The 18,639-nt window shown below is 41.4% G+C and overlaps 1 protein-coding gene across 3 annotated transcripts; it reads left to right on the forward strand.

The window, feature by feature from the left end:
- The first annotated feature begins 646 nt into the window (after positions 1 to 646).
- CCDC181 (coiled-coil domain containing 181) lies at positions 647 to 17,707 on the forward strand. Of its 3 annotated transcripts, none has more exons than XM_084865472.1 (6): positions 647 to 938; positions 5,877 to 5,996; positions 7,053 to 7,994; positions 10,665 to 10,811; positions 15,397 to 15,551; positions 17,359 to 17,707. In XM_084865472.1, exons 2-6 carry the CDS (start codon positions 5,880 to 5,882, stop codon positions 17,516 to 17,518), a joined length of 1,521 nt encoding a protein of 506 aa, XP_084721598.1. In that variant the 5' UTR covers positions 647 to 938; positions 5,877 to 5,879; the 3' UTR covers positions 17,519 to 17,707. The 3 variants fall into 3 exon arrangements, with proteins under 3 accessions (XP_084721598.1, XP_084721599.1, XP_084721600.1); XM_084865473.1 differs by having other exon boundaries at positions 660 to 747; XM_084865474.1 differs by having other exon boundaries at positions 873 to 938; positions 5,857 to 5,996.
- Positions 17,708 to 18,639: the final 932 nt, after the last annotated feature.

The following is an 18,639-nucleotide window of genomic DNA, read 5'->3' on the forward strand; positions in this document are numbered from 1 at the left end:
CCATTATGGCTTGTCTCATTTTCGGTTCTTATATGTATATTTCTAGTATCACATGATCTCATTCATTCTATGGGAAATAATGAACAACATAAACTGATGAACAAAAACAGACCCGGAGACAGGGAAGCAGCGATGAAACTGTCAAACCTCAGAGGGAAGGTAGGGGAGGGTGGGGGAAAGGGAGAGAGATGAACCAAAGGATTTGTGTGCCTGCATATAAGCCTAACCAGTGGTCACGGACAACAGGGGGGTGGGGACATGCGTGGGGAGGGGTTTGGGATGGGGATGGGGGGATGACGACAAATATGTAATACCTTAATCAATAAAAAAAAAATAAGAAAAAAAATAAACATGGCCTCGTACAAGAGAGAAAGAGAGAGAGGTAGAGGCCCTGGGCCAGTCGCCAAGCTCAGGAAACCTGTGTGTGTGTTGGGGGGGGGGGGGGGGGGGGTGGGGTTGGCAGAGAAGCTGTCTCCCTGGAAACCACAGAATGGCAGGTCCTCCCAGGCCACCCACTAGGAAGCGCAGGTGTCAGCAGCTGTCAGGGCCGCAGACTGCCTTCTGCGCCTGCGCACGCCCGCAGGGAGGCCCGGATGGAGGACGCGGCGTGCGCCGTTGCCATGGCAGCCGGGTCCCAGCTGCCTAGGTAGCAGGTGCCGGGTCTCCCCCGCCTCCTGGTCAGAGCTAAGAGAGAGGAGAGGAGGGCACCCCGGGCGTCTCTGTGACCTCAGGCGCCGCGTCTCACAGGCAGGAGGGGCGGCCATGGGCGGAGGGAAGGACGGTGCGGACTTGTTTCTGGGGGGCGAGTGAAAGGGGGGACTGCCTGCCGGGGGCCCGGGGAAGAAAGGCGGGCGAAGACCCAGGGGAAGAGCCGGACTGTGGCCTCCACATCCTTCCGGTCCCGCGTCCCCGGAGCCGGCGGCGCTGGCGTGGCTTCGGTACCTGTCATTGTCGTCGTGTCTCCCCCCTCCACGCCGCCTCCCCGACCGAAAGCTCACTCCCAGGACATTGGCTTCCCCCCGGGAGAGGCAGGGCCTTCACTGAGTCCTGGCACCTTGTATACAAGTGAAAACCTGGTGTTTGTTAACTAGTATTTACCCCCGGGCTCGGTGTGACAGATTATACCTTCTTTTTTCTTTGTTTTTATTGTTGACACGATTACAGCTGTCCCTAATCATCCCTCCTTTCTTCCCTCCACTCAAACCCCGACCCCCCTCCCTTTAGCCATCACCTCACCGTGGTCTGTGTCCACAGGTTAAGCACATATGTTCTCTGTTAATCCCTCACCTTCTGTCAGTCCTGGCCGTCAGCCTGGGCAGGATGCGGAGGAGGCAGAGGTGGTGGCAGGGTGTTACCCTGGGTTCAGTTTTGCTTAAGTCCTTATTTTATGTTAAAAGGTGTTCTCTTTGACATTTTTTTCAATTTCCTTAGGCTTGTAGATGAGGTAACAGTGGAGTCTATGAACTAGATGAAACTATTCTTGAAAGTTTTGAATCCTGAAAGCTGGCAAAATTGTATCTCTGGACTCAGACTCAACACTAAAAAGACGGAGTTAGCAGACACCAAGGAGAAGGAATTAATTTGTGTCTCTTACTACAGTTCCTGTTAAGAAGGTAGTTCTCGACTACCAGTTACATGGATTTTTAATGAGGATAAACATGGAAATCTAAATGTGTGAAACTTGCAGGAACTGTGTTGGGTGACTCAGTTTGTGTAGGGAGTATTTGTGTTGGAGCATGTTGACTGTGTATCACATGGCCAGCACCCTGGGGATGAGGATTAAAGGAACTGAAGGGGATTATATCCGCTGACGCACGTGAAAGAGGCTTAGGGGACTAGGTAACGAGGGTTTGCGATTCTTGTTCTTTGTTCACTTGGGAACTAGCCATGGGTTTTTTAAAGTTGTAGGAAAAGAACAGCACTTTTGATTTGACTCAACCTATCAATTACTTCCCATAGTCACTTTAACTGTGGCTTTCTTTCGTAAGTATGGCATATCAGTATGATTTAATAACACCTACTACGTTTAATTTGTAATCATTTTATTTTTATTTATTGTTTTTATGCTATGGTATGGCTTTAAATTTGAGTTTTCCCATGGGTGAGATGCTTTGTAAGTAATAAAGCATATTAATGAATCTTTAGACAACCATTTATTTACAAGTTCCACTCTGTTTATTATAAAAGTAAGGGAAAGCACTGAAGAGTTCCATACAGATCTTATTCTAATGATTAGTTATGTAACTTAAACATCTTCAAATAGTACATTTCACGGTCCCTGCTCTGAAAGGAAAGCTGGGGGTCCTAAGGCATTTGTGACTGTGGAAAACAGAACTGTGTATGTGTTTTGGATCACAATGAGTTCATTTTTTCTGCGTGGCTCATGGCAACCTTAGTTCACTCGCTAGGTAAGGGAGCGTGTCAGTGGATGTGGTTTAGTCTGTCTGGCCGGTAGGCAGTGGTGAGTAACCTCACTCTGCAGTACTGACCTGGTTTCTCTAGGTCACCTCAGAGTATTACTGCTCAAAACCTCTGACTTACTCTGAGTCCTTTAAGAACGTCCATTTTGTAATCTTAGTTTAAAAGAAATATCTAGAAGTAATGATAGTCCAACTAATACGTTAGAAATAGTTATAATTATCCAGTTGAATAATTGACATTTCAGTTACCTAAAACTAACTTTGTCTTGAGAAGGAAAGGAAACCAAAATGAAGAACTAGACAAAGAAAGATGACATTTAAAAGAGACAGACTCCGTGGTGTTTTTAAATCCTGAACTTAGTTATTTAGATACCAAGTAGTTATTTTATTTTTTGAAGAATACATATATGTTTACATTCAGTATTATTTTGTGTTCCTTTCAGATGTGCAGCAGAATGGTTAGACAACCATATACTTTATGTTCCCTCTGATATTCCCGGTACCCAGCTGGCACCATAGAGAATTACTACCATATTATTGAGTGCTTTTCTGTGCTGTACTTTACATCCCCATGACTATTTTATAATACTAATCTTCACTTCTCTTTTTATTTTTTACATGAGTTTCCCTTTTTCATATTCTGTTTTGCTCAGTCCCTCACCCCTCTCCCCCATCTTCCTCCTGCCACTGACAGCTGTCATCCTGCTCTCTATGAGTCTGTCTCTATTTTGGTTGTTAGATACACTTCATTGTGGCGCTATGCATTTGCTTTTAAAATTCTGTTGCTTTTCATGAGTCAGCAGTTGTTTGTTAATTTGCGTCTTATGTAAACGGTTAAAAGCGACCTTAAGAGTCATCTGGCTCAACTTTTCTAAAGCCTCATCTCCTGCAAGATATTCATGCTCGAGTCATCTTCTAGGCGCTTCAGTGGGCGTGTCAGCTCACTTCCGGACAAGGTTTGAAATGGAACGTCTCTTCCATGTCCCTAAGTCTGCCCCACGTTTCCAGCCCTCCGTGCTAATTGTGCTCCCTGACGTCATACAAGTGCACTCCCCTTCACGTGGCAGCCTTTTAGATAGTGTTGAACAGGTGCCATCAGGTCCTGTGTCTCCTTAGACTCATTCCAGTGCTCCCTAGCGTCCACTGTTAAGACACTTCACTCTCACAACCTCTCTTCTTCCCTTCTCCTCTCTTTGATCCCCTCTCCTGGCTTGCTAGCCCCTGAGTGAGTCCCAGCTGGTCTTCCGCTCTTTACATGCAGTAGCACGGGAAATAGGTACAGGGCTTCCTGTGTTGTCTGTTTGTCACCCGCAGGCTCAGCCTTGGAGCTCGGTTACGTTTGGGGTGTCTCCAGTTTTAAACTCATTTTGAACCCAGTGTCCACTAAAGCCTACTGCGGTGTTTTTCACATGTAGTGCTGAAAAGCCTGCCACTTGTGCGGTGCAGCCAGTGGAAAGATGCCCTTCCACACGCTTCCACTGTCATTTCTCGGTGAACAGTGGAAGGAAAACAATTTAAATCTTACTCTAGTAAAATTGGTACCAGGACCAGGTGGTCTCCTCAAATATTTGGAAAGAGTAAAGTGAAGCTAATGGCTAAAGCAAAGTTCAAGTTGGGTAATTTATCAATTCAGCCACAATAGCTCTTATGTTACATCTTTACAAATGTGCTGAGGTCTCGCGTTCTTGACATCTGTTCTTTCTACTTCCCAAGCGGGTTTTTGGCCACATATTCTTGGCGGTTTTAGGCAACGTGTTCTCGGTGGAGGAGCCAGAGAAGCAGGTGCGGGAACAGGCTCTCTAACATCAGTTTTCTACAGTTTTTTGAAGCTGGGTCTGATATTCTGTGTACATTTAGAGGGCATGACTATTTTGTTTGTTTAAGTCAATAGTGGGAAGTATGTAGATTATTGATATATAGTTCTTCTTTGGTTATTTTGTGACAAATCTACATAAACAATTTTCCCTCAACCCTTTTCTTTGTGAAAGATAATATGACATCAAACCAACCCCTCCATATTCCTTTGGGATTTTTCTTTAGAGGCAGCTTTATGTTCAGTTCCAGGCTTGTCCCTGTGTGTTTGTTCTTTCACGTGCTGTTCTGTTTGAGTGGAATAACTGATGGACTCTCACACTCAGTAATCAAACCCTGCTCAGCTTTATTTCCAATTTAGACTGAGTTATCTCATCTAAACCTCATTTACTTACATTTTAATTTTTTCCTACATTTTTAATTAATGTGTTTTGTTTGTTTGCCTACTGTACCAGACTGAGTAGGCCAAAGGTCTTGTATAATCTTTATAGGAATACTAGAGGCTCAGTGCATGAAATTTGTGCACAGGTAGGGTCCCTAACGGCTGACAGCTGGCTGTTGGCCAGGGCCTTCCTTTGTTCTGCACTATCCCCTGGTGGTCAGCACACGTCATAGCAAGTGATCGAGCTCCTGATCTCCTGGTTGAACTCCCAAGGGGGCACTTTGCCACTTTGCATATTAGGCTTTTATATATATATATATATATATATATATATATATATATACACACACACATACACACACACACACACATATACATACATACACACACACACACACACACACACACACACACATATATATATATTATAGTGTTCAATGAGTGTGTGCCAAATTGTATATATATGTGGTATGTTCACACACATATACAGGCGTGTTATAGGTAGAGATTTACATGTTTCTTTTGTTTGAAAAGTTGTGCACAATAAATTAGCATGGCTATGCACTGACCTCAATTTGAAGATAACTTTAGTTTAGCTCTCTTAAAAATGAATGAATTTACATACCATTTCACAAACATTTATTAACTTTCATCTGACATCTCTATTTATTGTCACTGTCTTCTAGTATCAGGCATCAGAGTTTGTTTGTCTTTTTAACAAAAAATGCCTTATTTAGAGTTGATAATTGCCTGACTTCTGTGGAAACCAGCATTTACCATAAATGAGAATTGGTTATTAATTAGTTGAAAAGCTCTCTGGTCACAAATTAAAGTTACACCTATAAATGACTAGATCTTCCTTCAAGAAGGATGGAGAAACTGAGGATGGGAATTGATATACCGTGTTCAGTTGAACATAAGAAAATGCAGATGAGTGAGACTAAGAAGCTGAGTCATGCGCACCTGGTTTTAATGTTGTGCGGGGAATGTGGGACATCCCTCTCTAAGCACTGATAGTCTTCTTATCTGCCTCTTCATCTCCTTGCAAATTCCTGTTTCAGGAATTGGGGCAGAGGGGGGGGGGGGTGGTTAGGAGTAGTACACTTAGAAAATTCTGGCTATTGTACGTCTACAGGTACATGTTTATCCCGGGCACCCCATACTTTGTGCGTCTATGTGTTAACTAGCTTATCTTTAACATTGGTTTCACACTGCACCTGAAGTGCACATTTCGTCTCACAGCATTATTCCCTCACACACAGAAAATGGATGAAAATAAAGATACTGATTCCAAAGAAACTGGAGAATATGAAGATGACTTTGAAAAGGACCTGGAGTGGTTAATTAATGAAAAAGAACAAAGTGATGTCAACATACTAGAGGTATATATAAATTGCCAACAGCATTCATAATGATGATATTAACAAAGTGTTTTGTAATTCTTGAAGCATTTCACATTAACTCATCTAAATTCAACAAAATTTCTTTAATGTACATAGAACAGATGACATCATTCCATCTTATAGATGAGAAAATTAAGGCACAGAGTTTAAATGTATCATCAGACATAGGGGTAATTAGTGAGAGAACAGGGATTAAGTTAGTATTTAATAAAGCTAAAACTATAATTCTAAAATTATAATTTATATAATATAATTAATTGTATCAACAGTAAAATGAGTACAGTTGATTTCTAGTTTATAAACTTGAATAAAATCATGGAGGTTTGATATAAATAACAAATGAAGTAAATCCTCAAAAACATGGTCTTTTGACTAATATTTAAAACCTTAAGAGTAAATAAGGTCTGAGCAACAAAGAAAAGACAAGTGAATGAGCTCTTTAGGGAATTAATATAGAAAAATATAAAGGGTCTATTATTTTTTTGTTTTACTCTAGAAAATCTAGAGGTAAAAATTGATCTGGAATTTTGGGTTCTGCAGAAAATGGTAATAATAATCTCAAGGGATTCTAAGAACCTCAAAATAATTAAGACTTGACCAATGGCAGTAACCTTTCATAATCTTGGGGAGAAAGATACTTTTTTTTTTTTTAAGAATACAAGTATTATAAGAAGAAAACATTTAAAAAATACACTTCTGGAAATGAAAAGGGAGGACAATTTTATAGAGGGTGGAATATTAAAATATTATTTATGGTTACATTTTCATTATTGGCATAAAAATTTTTAAATATCAGGATAGCACTCAATACCAACAAATACAAATTTAGAGTTAATTTTTCCTAACTGCTGCTGTTCATGCATTTCCCCCGGGTTACTCACAAATATGCATTAGAATATTATTAGCAAAGAGTGAGCAGGAAGCATGTTATTTTTCCATTTCTAAAACAAAATTCACTTTTGAATTTTTACATATAAATAGACAGTGTCTCCAGTTTACTGAAAAGAGAACCTCATGTCGTTTTTTGTTTTTTAGATGGCTTGTGGGGATGAAGAGAGCACTAGCAAAGAGTTAAAAGAGAATGACACAGAAGCGGAGCGCACCGGACAGCTTTCTGATCCCGACACATCCTCGAGAGAAGAGGTTTCCCCAAGAAAGAATGACTACATTTCCGTGCCGAGCAGCCAGTCTTTGGAGCCCGTGTCAGATTCGGACAGTGAAAACTCTTTCCAGGAATCCAAACTGGAAAGCCAGAAAGACGCGGAGGAGGACGAGGATGAGGAAGTGAGGAGATACATTATGGAGAAAATTATACAAGCCAACAAGATCCTACAGAGCCAGGAGCCCGTGAATGATAAGAGGGAGCGGAAACTGAAGTTCAAGGACAAATTAGTGGATCTAGAAGTCCCTCCGCTGGAAGACACTGACGACTACAAACATTACCTTGACAGTGAGAGTAACGTGTCTGGGAAGCTGTCGCAGTTACGCATTTCCAACGGGTTTGGACAGGAAGGCGTGCTGCTGTCGCTCCCTGGCGGGAGCTGTGAGGAAAACAAGGACAGGAAGATCCTGGTGGAGAGAGACGGGAAGTTTGAACTTCTCAATCTGCAGGACATTGAGAGTCAGGGCTTCTTGCCCCCCATTAGCAACGTCAACAGTTCAGAAAACGAAGCTCAGCAGTCATCGCCCCGGTCTTCCGGCTCAGCGGTCAGCGGTGTCAAGAAGGAAGAGCCAGCAGCCAAGATCCAGGGCTCACCCACCGAGGAGCCCGTGGCTTTCCGCCCCCAGTCGCCGCCCGACCCCAAGGCTCGGCCCAACTCCGCTGCCAACTCTGAGCTCAGTAAGGGGAATGGGAAGTATTATCACAGGATACAGTCTGCCAGCGTATCTCCAGTGACCTCAACGTATTGTCTCTCTCCGCGACAGAAGGAACTGCAGAAACGGCTGGAACAAAGGAGAGAAAAGCTGAGGAGAGAGGTGAGGCCGCGTGGGCACAGGGAGGGGAGGAGAGTGTGTCTTCATGTTTTACAGGCGCAGCAGCAACTGAAAAGCTTCTTCAGAGCGTTGGCTGTATTGCCTGCTTGTTCTGTCTTTCTATCGTCAGAGGAAGGGCTGAGGGGTAGGATGTGTGTGGATGGGATGAACACCATGGCCACCTATGTCCTTGGTGTAAGGCTCCCAAAGCACAGTGAAGAACACCTGGTTAGAGCTGGGGTCACTTTAAAGGTGAGGCTCAGAGGAGTCAGGTGACTGCTATAAGCAACCTGGATGTGAGACAGGTGAGAATCACATGACGGGGGAAAATGCAGGCAAGCTGTGTTGGGGGTTAGGAGGCAACAGGTAGAATTGGATTATAGTTCTGTGGCTAGTGTGTTTCACGTATCGTCTATGACTATAATCCCTTGAGTTCAGGGATTTTATTTTATATTTTCAATATATTTTATTGACTTTTTTATAGAGAGGAAAGGAGAGGGATAGAGTTAGAAACATGGATGAGAGAGAAACATCAATCAGCTGCCTCCTGCACACCCCCTACTGGGGATGTGCCTGCAACCAAGGTACATGCCCTTGACCAGGAATTGAACCTGGAACCCTTGAGTCCACAGGCTGACACTCTATCCACTGAGCCAAACCAGTTAGGGCGAGTTCAGGGATTTTAGTTTCAAATTAAGAATAGAACTAATAACCTTAGTAAAATATCCCCAGAATGTCTTATGGAATCCAAAATTACTATTTTGGGGTATTTCTTTGCTCTTAAAATAAAAGTATTTTATAATTGAAAACTCCAGGTACCAAAATGGGTGTGTTTTCTTGAACTGATTTAAATCAGTGCCCCAAATTCTCTGTTTTACTGGATAATTAATGGAATTAAGCTGAACCACACAAAATGTCTAACTGTAAATACCAAACCTCAACAGAATCATGGTTCAATAGGATGTTACAGTTAGAGGAAAGCTTAAAGATCATGTTGCAGATCAGAAAACTATAGTGTAGAAAGTTTACGTAACTTTACCAAAGTCATTCAACTCGTTTGCAGCAAAGCTGGAGTAGAAAGTCCCAGTTTTCTTAGCATTCATTGAGAAATAGTATATTTTCCATTTAGGTAGGAAACTACTGGGGAATTTCTGCATTTATCAGGAACTCACATTCGCAGGAAAAGGGAAAAACAGAGTCAGCAAGAACATGGACCCACAGCACACTCAGGCCGGAGTCTGAAAGATGCAGATTCACAGTGTTTTCTTGCTCTGCCTCTGGTCTCTAAACTCTAACAGACAGGCTTGGTTTACTTGGATCAGATACATAACCATACTTAAAAGGCTCTGTCAACTTTATGACACTACAAAATTATTTGTGGAGAATAATTGGACGCCCACATCCATGCACAGGTGTGGGTGTGTGTCTATAAAGGTGGTGGAGGAGGCTTTACCCCATTTCAGGGTCTCTCACCAGTGAACTAAGGGTGACTGTGACTGCTGCGGCTGGCAGGTGGTTCTGTTTGCATTTGGTCCTCTTTTCTGGGCATCACACCCATTGTTCTCTCCTTGTGTCAGAGATCCGAAGAGCTGTCTTCCTTCCCTTGTGTACTTGCTGAAGGCACAGGCTTTACATTCTAAGGCTTTAAAAATATTATTTAGTCCTTTCACAGGCTTTATTTTTTATGCTTGACAAAATATTGGAGGCTTGGGTTTCCCCGGTAATGGAGGAAGCCAAGCTTTCCATGCACCCTGGTGGGCCCAGGCTTAGAACATTGGTTGGATAATTCAGATGTAAAAATGCATTTTGTTCTTCCATTTAACTAATTATCTATACATTTTTCCTGATGGGAAAGTGTTAACTTATGAATATATGCTAGTTGAAAGTATTTTTAAGCATAATAAAAAAAAAAATCCAAACATATCTAAAGGTGCAACTAACCCCTCTGTTCTCACTTCCGGATTAAAAAATCGCTGAGCATTTGGCGTGTTTGCTTCATCTCCTTCGGCTAAATTAAAGTAGGAAGTGGAGGAGAGATTCAAGGCATTGCTGGACAGTATGTATTGTACATCCATATAATTGTAGCCTTTGTCTCTACAGTTTAGTTTATTTTAAAAAGCTTCATTCTCTTCCTAAGCAAATTAGAGGCATTATTATTATTATTATTATTACTATTACTATTATTATTATTATTTTAAAGAATCCAAGGAGAGATTCTTGGCATTACTGGACAGTATGTATTGTACATCCATATAATTGTAGCCTTTGTCTCTACAGTTTAGTTTATTTTAAAAATTTATTATTATTATTATTATTATTATTATTACTATTACTATTACTATTATTATTATTATTTTAAAGAATCCAAGGAGAGATTCAAGGCATTGCTGGACAGTATGTATTGTACATCCATATAATTGTAGCCTTTGTCTCTACAGTTTAGTTTATTTTAAAAAGCTTCATTCTCTTCCTAAGCAAATTAGAGGCATTATTATTATTATTATTACTATTACTATTACTATTATTATTATTATTTTAAAGAATATCTAGCTTTTTGATGGAAAGTTTTAGAGGCAGGGAATACTAACTTCAGATCTCAAAATACATCTCTCAAAGATCTCATCTATGAGTTTTAACTCTTTCATTAATGCCTTTTGATATTCTTTCCCCCAGGAAGAACAACGGAGGATAGAAGAGGAGAAAGAAAAGAAAAAGGAGAACGACATAGTATTTAAAGCGTGGCTGCAGAAGAAAAGAGAGCAGGTCGTGGAAATGAGGAGAGTTCAGAGAGCAAAGGAAATCGAAGACATGAGCAGCAGAGTAAGTAAAACTTCTGTGAACATTAATTTCACACAGAGATGAAGGTGGAAGTGGTTTACAGAAGGGCATCTGGATGTCAGCTAAGAATGTCTGGGAGAAGTAGAGAGTGGTCCAGGAACCACCCTCGCAAAAGATGCATCAGGAACATACTAAGTAGCCTTGCAAAAACCCAGTGATTCCTATTTCATTTAAACTTTAAGAGCACCAAGTAGGGAAAGCTACCAATTTTTTAAATGACAGTGTAACTTTTATATTCAAACTAGAGGCCCAGTGCATTAAATTTGTGCACAGGGGTGGTGGAGGGGGCGGTGGGTGTCCCTCAGCCCAGCTTGCACCCTTTCCAATCTGGGACCCCTCGAGGAATGTCTAACTGCCCAGGATTGGGCCTAAACGGGCAGTCGGACATCCCTCTCACAATCCAGGACTGCTGGCTCCCAACTGCTCGCCTGCCTGCCTTCCTGTTTGTCCCTAACCGCTTCTGCCTGTCAGCCTGATCACCCTAACCACTCCCATGCCAGCCTGATTGATGTCTAACTGCTCCCCTGCCAGCCTGTTTGCCCCCAACTTCCCTCCTCTGCCAGCCTGGCCACCCTTAACTACCCTCCCCTGCAGGTTGATCGCCTCCAACTGCCCTCCCTTGCAGGCCTAGTCCCTCCCAACTGCCCTCCTTTGCAGGCCTGGTGCCTCCCAACTGCCCTCCCCTGCTGGCCATCTTGTGGTGGCCATCTTGTGTCCACATGGGGGCAGGATCTTTGTCTACATGGGGGCAACATATTGTGTGTTGAAGTGATGGTTAATCTGCATATTACTCTTTTATTAGATAGGATAGAGGCCTGGTGCATGGGTGGGGGCCAGCTGGTTTGCCCTGAAGGGTGTCTGGGATCAGGGTGGGGGTTTCCTTGGGGCATGGGGCAGCCTGGGCAAGGGCCCTGTGGTGGTTTGCAGGCCAGCCACGCACCCCCTGGCGACCCAAGCAGAGGCCCTGGTATCTGGAATTTATTTACCTTCTACAATTGAAACTTTGTAGCTTGGAGTGGAGCCAAGCCTCCTGATTGCTCCATGGCTGCCTCCATTTCTGTTTGGTTTTATGTATCTTCTATAATTGAAACTTTGTAGCTTTGAGTGGAAGCCTGGGCCCACCAGGGTGCATGGAAAGGTTGGCTTCCTCCTTTACCGGGGAAACCCAAGCCTCCTTCCTGGTAGTCATTTTGGTTGGGTTTATTTGCATACTCACTCTGATTGGCTGGTGGGTGTGAGTGGTGGGCGTGGCTTATGGGTGTAGCAGAGTGATGGTTAATTTGCATACTACTCTTTTATTAGGTAAGATAGGGCAAAGATAGTGCACACACACAAAACACCCCTTATACCTGCATTGAGAAGTGTGCTTTCAAGTATTTTTATTTTTACCGACATGATAAGTAGGAAATACTGTTGCATTGCAGTGTTATTTTCAGACAGATTACCTATGAGCTGTTTGACTATTCTTTTCATAGAAAGATTCTTTGTCAACTTTTCTGTTAGGAAATCTTCTTTGAGAAATCTGCATTATTTTTTCCTTTGGCTTTTTTATTATTTTTGTTTGTTTGTTTTGTAATGCAGAATTGTTTGGTTTTATATGGTTGCATTAATAAACATATAAAAACAAATCCTGGAAATATTAAAACATAATCTATTAAAGCATGATATAAAACCCTACATTCGAGCTAGGAGAACTTTTTGTCTATTCTGCCTTCAACTTACATCCCAAGTCCCACCACCTTCATCTAAATCACCACTGTGTGTTGCGTGACCCACTGCAAAAGGCTATACCTGCTCCTCCTCCTTCCACTGGCCCCAACTCCATTCCGCTCCAGTAGCAGCCAGAGGGAGCCTCTGAAATGCGGAGGAGATTGCGTCACGTACGCTCCGAAACCTCCAAAGGCTTCTCATCTTGAAATAAAGTCCCAAGTTCCTCCCACTGCCTAGAAGACTGTACACTGTCAGATCCCTGTTATTCTGACTTGGTCTCCTTCCCCTTGCCAGCCCCTTTACCACCGCTTCATTGTGACTTTGCTTCCTACTGAACGTGGAAAACAACCCCTGTCAGGTCCTTCGCTGTACTGCCAGTGCTTGGGTGACACTTTGTCCAGATGTCTCCAAACTCACTCCCTGACTTTCTCTCTAAATGCCTTCCTTTCTCCTCCCCTCCCGTTATTAGTCTCTCTCCTTACCACACTTTTCTTTGAATCGGACATATCATCAGTCAGTCAATCAATCATCTACTTTTATCTGCTCATCTAGAACAACATTTCCTAGTGTGACTTTCTGACCTGATGGAAATGCCCTGCACCTGTGCTGGCGACCAAGCCACAGTGTGGCTGTGAAGACTGGAAGTGGAGTTTTGGACCAAGATGCTGAATGTTAGATTTTCTCTGTCAGTAGCCACATGTGACTAGTGGCTCCTGTGTTGTACAGCATAGGCTTAAGATGTATGGGAGAGAGGACATGGTTTTTTATTAATGTGACTGAGTACTCATGTGCCTGTAGCTATTCTACATAATAGATTCTCTGTAAATATCCATTGAATGAATTAAATGTACAGAGATACCCATCAATCCTATTTGTCCCTGAACTCCTGACTCTTCTAATCTATAATTCCAGATGAACACTTTTTGTCATCTGCAGCCACTCTGCCATTTCTGGATGTCCAGCCATATCCTTTAGGTCCACGAGTCCTCTTCACCAGGTTCAGCGTCGTACACGAAAGAACTGAAGTCACATGCATTTCATAAGAGAGATCAGTATGGTTTGCCATGTGGATCACAGGGAAAGGAAAATGCAAGATGTAGGAGGTCTTCTCCATCATATTTGGGGAAAGTATTAAATGAGTGTTCTAGCCAGGCATCCACCCCAAGGCTCCAGATCTGTCCCTTTGCTCTCCTCATTCTCCCAAATAAGCTCTTTCAACATAACGAGCCGCTCCCGCTAGGTGCTGCTTCTACAAAGCTTCATGGCTGTTCCCCTTAAGGGAAAATTCTAAGCCTGCAAATGCTCAAGCCACTCCCCATCAGAGTAATTCCAGCTTTGGAGGGGGGCTGGGCAGCTAGATGCTCTAAGAGCTAACCATCGAAGTTGGGATCTCGTGAAGTTCCACTGTGGGGGCGGATGAAGTGGAAGCTACACGGACACTCTCCCAGGACCAAACTAAAATTACAGCTAAAGTATAGAAAAACCATCCTGATAATGAAATGAAGACTAGCTGGAGAGAGCCTGATAACCAAGGTGGAAAGTGGAGACGCGTACAGACTGGTAGGAAGTGCAGAATCGCCCGGAGGCTGCCCAGGCAGCAGCTGAAGTTCTGGAGGGATAGCTCAGCTACGGGGTTCCCACTGAGAACTCTGGGGTCTGAGCCCAGAGTTAGAATATAAAGAAAGGCTGAGTAACGTACATGTTGGATCTTTGGTTTTCAGGCTGGATTCCACGGACATTCTTCAAATTTCTACAAAGACCTCAACTCTACTCACACTGCCTTTCTCCAGCAGTTCATTTGTTTTTGCCATTGTGCACAATCATTTCCTTTGTCAAAGGGCTCGACTTTGCAAAGTTTGCAAGTCGTTATGTTTAGACCTTCGTTTATTGATGACATTCCTCCCCCAGTGTCTGTGTGGGATTGATCCCTGGGTCCCTCTGAGATACCAAAATCCCTGGATGATCAAGTTCCTTATATAAAGGGTGTAGTATTTGCATATAACCTAAAAAATCCTCTCATACACTTTAAATCACCTCTAGGTTACTTATAATACCTAATACAATGTAAATGATATGCAAATAGCTGTTGTACTGTATTGTTTTCTTTCTTTCCTTCTATGTATGCATGTACTTAGGTATGTGTGTATTTTTTATTGAGAGGACATTGGTTAGTAACATTTTGTAAGTTTCAGGTACACAGGATTATAATTCCATATCTGTGTACGCTGTAGTGTGCTCTCCAGTAATCACCACACAGTTGACCCCTTCACCCATTTTGCTTTCTCCCTACTGCCTTCCCCTCTGTTACCATCTATTTTCTGTACCTGACATTGTTTTTATTTTGTTTTGTTTGTTCGTGTCTTTTTTGTTTTATATTCCCCATAAAAATGAGTGAAATCACAGTTTTTTTTGTCCTTTTCCATCTGACTTATTGCACTTAGCATGGTACATTTGAGATCCATCCATCAATGGCAGTATGTTATCTATTTCTATGGCTGAGTAGTACACTATTGCACATAAATGCCTCATCTTTTTTATTCATTCACCTATGACAACTTAGGTTGTTTCCATCTTGGCTCTTGTAAACTATGCTGCAATAAACGTGGGAGGGCCATGCTCACCAAGATTTTTGAAAGATCCCCATGGCAGTGAATTCAGTGCTGAGTTTTCTGATGGGGGGTTGTCAGTGTTGCTGATTCAGATGTGATGTGTTTGGTTTGGATATGAGGAGTGCAGGTCATGGGTGGTAACTACGAAACATTTATGAGTGGGACGTATTCTTGTAGGGCTCTATAGGCAGGGCCTCAGCGAGTAGTTGTGGTTTATTAAGTTAAACAAACCTTGTTTTCATATCTAGCAGGAAAACAGAGACCCCCAACAAGCATTCCGATTATGGCTTAGAAAGAAGCACGAAGAACAGATGAAAGAAAGAAAGACAGAAGAACTGCGAAAGCAGGAGGAGTGCTTGTTCTTCCTCCAGGGGACAGAGGGCCGTGAGCGGGCCTTCAAACAGTGAGTCACAGGCAGAGCGTGCGCCTCCCTCACGGTCGTTTTAGAAAGTTATAGATTGATAAAGCTTGGGGGGAAAAGCCAAATATTGGATCTTTGACATTGCATCCTATTCCATTTTAAATCCACTTTAATAAATGTGTGAGATTCTTTACTTCCACAATTGGCACAATATTGATATCATTCTTTCAAGATAGTTTTCAATACTAAAACGGTTTCTTTATTTTTTTTAAATATATTTTATTGATTTTTTTACAGAGAGGAAGGAAGAGGGATAGAGAGTTAGAAACATCGATGAGAGAGAAACATCAATCAGATGCCTCCTGCACACCTCCTACTGGGGAAGTGCCCACAACCAAGGTACATGCCCTTGACCGGAATCAAACCTGGGACCTTTCAGTCCACAGGCCGATGCTCTTTCCACTGAGCCAAACCAGTTTCTGCTAAAACGGTTTATATAGCACCAGTGTGATAGCTTCTGAGAGGCTACCATTCATTCATATGTTCGTCTGTTTGTTGATTTGTTCATTTCTTAGAGAAATGGGCCACAGATTGGTTACAGCTTCTCCTACATAGTCCTCAGAAAAACTAAATAAAGAATTGCATTTACCTAGAACTATTTTTCTGTAAGGAAAGGCAGGCAGACTGAGAAGGGAGATCTATATAGACAAAGTGAGAGGAGATTCGGGTACATATTTTGGTGGCTGAAGGCAATCCTTATCTCTTTTCAGTATGGGTAAGATCCTGCATTGGCTGGCTGGTTCTAAGGAAACACACCTGGCTTATAATTTTGCCAGCAAGCCAGTGGGAGTCCTGCTGTTTGAAGTTACTTTCATTCTGTTTTTGTTTTTTATATATTTCTCTTTTTTTTCTTTGTATCTTTCTTCCTTTTTAAAAAATATATATAACCCTTTATTATAGAAGCAGTAAATATTCATTGTGGAACTGGAAGGGGATACATCACATTCTTATCACTCAGAAATCACGGTTGTTAGGACCTTAGTGCATATATTCTAGATATTTCTCTGTACTTACAATTTAAAAACAGAAATTGAGATCATACTTACAAACGGTTCTCAATTGGCTTATTTTCATTAATGATCTCATCTATCTCCAGCCTAGAGCCATTTCTCTCTCTCTCTCTCTCTCTCACACACACACACACACACACACACGTTCTTACATACTAGATATGTATGTATACAATCATTTTTATGTTATTTTACCTAAGCAAGATTTATAGACTTACATTTGTTAGAATCTGGACTCTCCGTTTTTTTTTTTTTTTGTTTTTTTTTTATGCTTAGGCTTATTTTTCTGCTTTAAGGAAGAACTAGTTTATGCAATGAAAATCAAGAGCTCTGTAATTTCCTACCAAGAAATGCAAGGCAACATTGATGCATGCTAGGATTCTCAGCCTGGTTAAATAAGGTTTTAGCATTCAGCTAGTTATAAAAACATTAGTTATTTGGAATCTATCACATACTTATTTACTTATAAAAACCATATTTTTTCAAAAAGGATAGGGCCCGTATCACATATAAATCAGTGTTTGTTACTAAAAAATATTATGTTTGCAATTCCATTATAAAACAAACTTAATTCAAACATTTAATACCAGATATAACTGTTTTTTTGTGTGGGTCTAGGGCATTAGACTGAAATTTTTCAGTTAATACTTTTGTGTTGTCATTATAGTATTTCAATGTAAAGACATTCAATTTCTTTTAATTGTCTATAGCAGTAACTTTATAGCATGAAGCATATATGCTGGTTGACACCAGACCTGATCGCATGTCTGTTCCTGCAGGTGGCTACGAAGGAAGCGGATGGAAAAACTAGTGGAGCAACAAGCTGTCAAGGAAAGGACTAGACAGTTCCGACTGGAAGCAAAGCGTTCCAGGCAGTTGCAGAATCAGTCATATATGTCCGAAGCCAAATCCTTCCGCTTCACTGATCATTACAACTGAAGGTATCTATTAAATGCTTCATTTTGAAGCCACAATCCTCAGAATTTTGGATATTATTTTTTTTTTTTATGCTCATGTGCTTTGGTTAGACTCTGAATTATGGACATGGTACGTATCTTTTTGGTGATGTTGACAATGATTTATCCTTTTTTTATACTAGAGCAAAATAAACTTCTCTTGATGTGTGGGAATGCGTTATACCCTTTCTTAGGCCATGCAACTAACTGAACAATGAATGAATTCTGCATTCTTTATTCCCTTCTAAATTATTTTAATGTTTCTAGCAGGAAAGATCCACAAGGCACAGTTTTCTATTCTTATTATCATGAAAAAATTGCACTAGGACATTTCATAAGAAAGAGGAGTTACCTCTTGGACAAATTCGCTCAAGGCCTTATACAAAGTCCTATTTATATCAACTTTAACCTTGACTAGCTCTGGCTAAGCAATAGGGTAAGCCTACTTCTTTAAAACAGTGTAACAATTATGCATAATACTGTTTTAGGTATGTTACAAAATTAGCCAGCTTTAGTTTATAATGTGTCTGGTATTGTAAGTGCTTTATGTAAATAACTTGGTATAATGTTGGTAACAACCCTAATAGTCTTGTTTTGTCCATGAGGCCAGCAGTGTTAGGCTTAGTGTTTGAGGAAGTGCCATACTGTTTTCAACCGTGTTTGTACCCTTTTGTATTCCCACCAGCAATGCACAAGAGTTCCAATTTTTTCACATTCTTGCATTGTTATTTTGCTTTTCTGATAATAGCCATCCTAATGGGTATGAAGTACTCAATTTACATTTCCAATGATCAGTGATATTGAGCATCTTTTGATGTGCTTATAGGCCATTAGTATTTTTATTTTTGTGGGGAGAAATTTCTATTCATGTCCTTTGCCCATTTTTTAAACTGGGTTACTTTTGGTTGTTGAGTTGTAATTCTTTACTTATTCTGGGTACTGGATTAGATATATGATTTGCAAATATTTTCACCCATTGTGTGGAGTGCCTTTTTATTCTGTTGGTAGTGTCCTTTGATGTACAATAGTTTTTATTTAGATGAAGTTCAATTTATCTTTTTCTATTTGTTGCCTGTGCTTCTGGTATCGTATCTAAGAAATCAT

This window comes from Pipistrellus hanaki (genome assembly GCF_964339955.1).
Source record: "Pipistrellus hanaki genome assembly, chromosome: 18".
In the NCBI taxonomy this organism is placed as follows: Eukaryota; Metazoa; Chordata; class Mammalia; order Chiroptera; family Vespertilionidae; genus Pipistrellus; species Pipistrellus hanaki.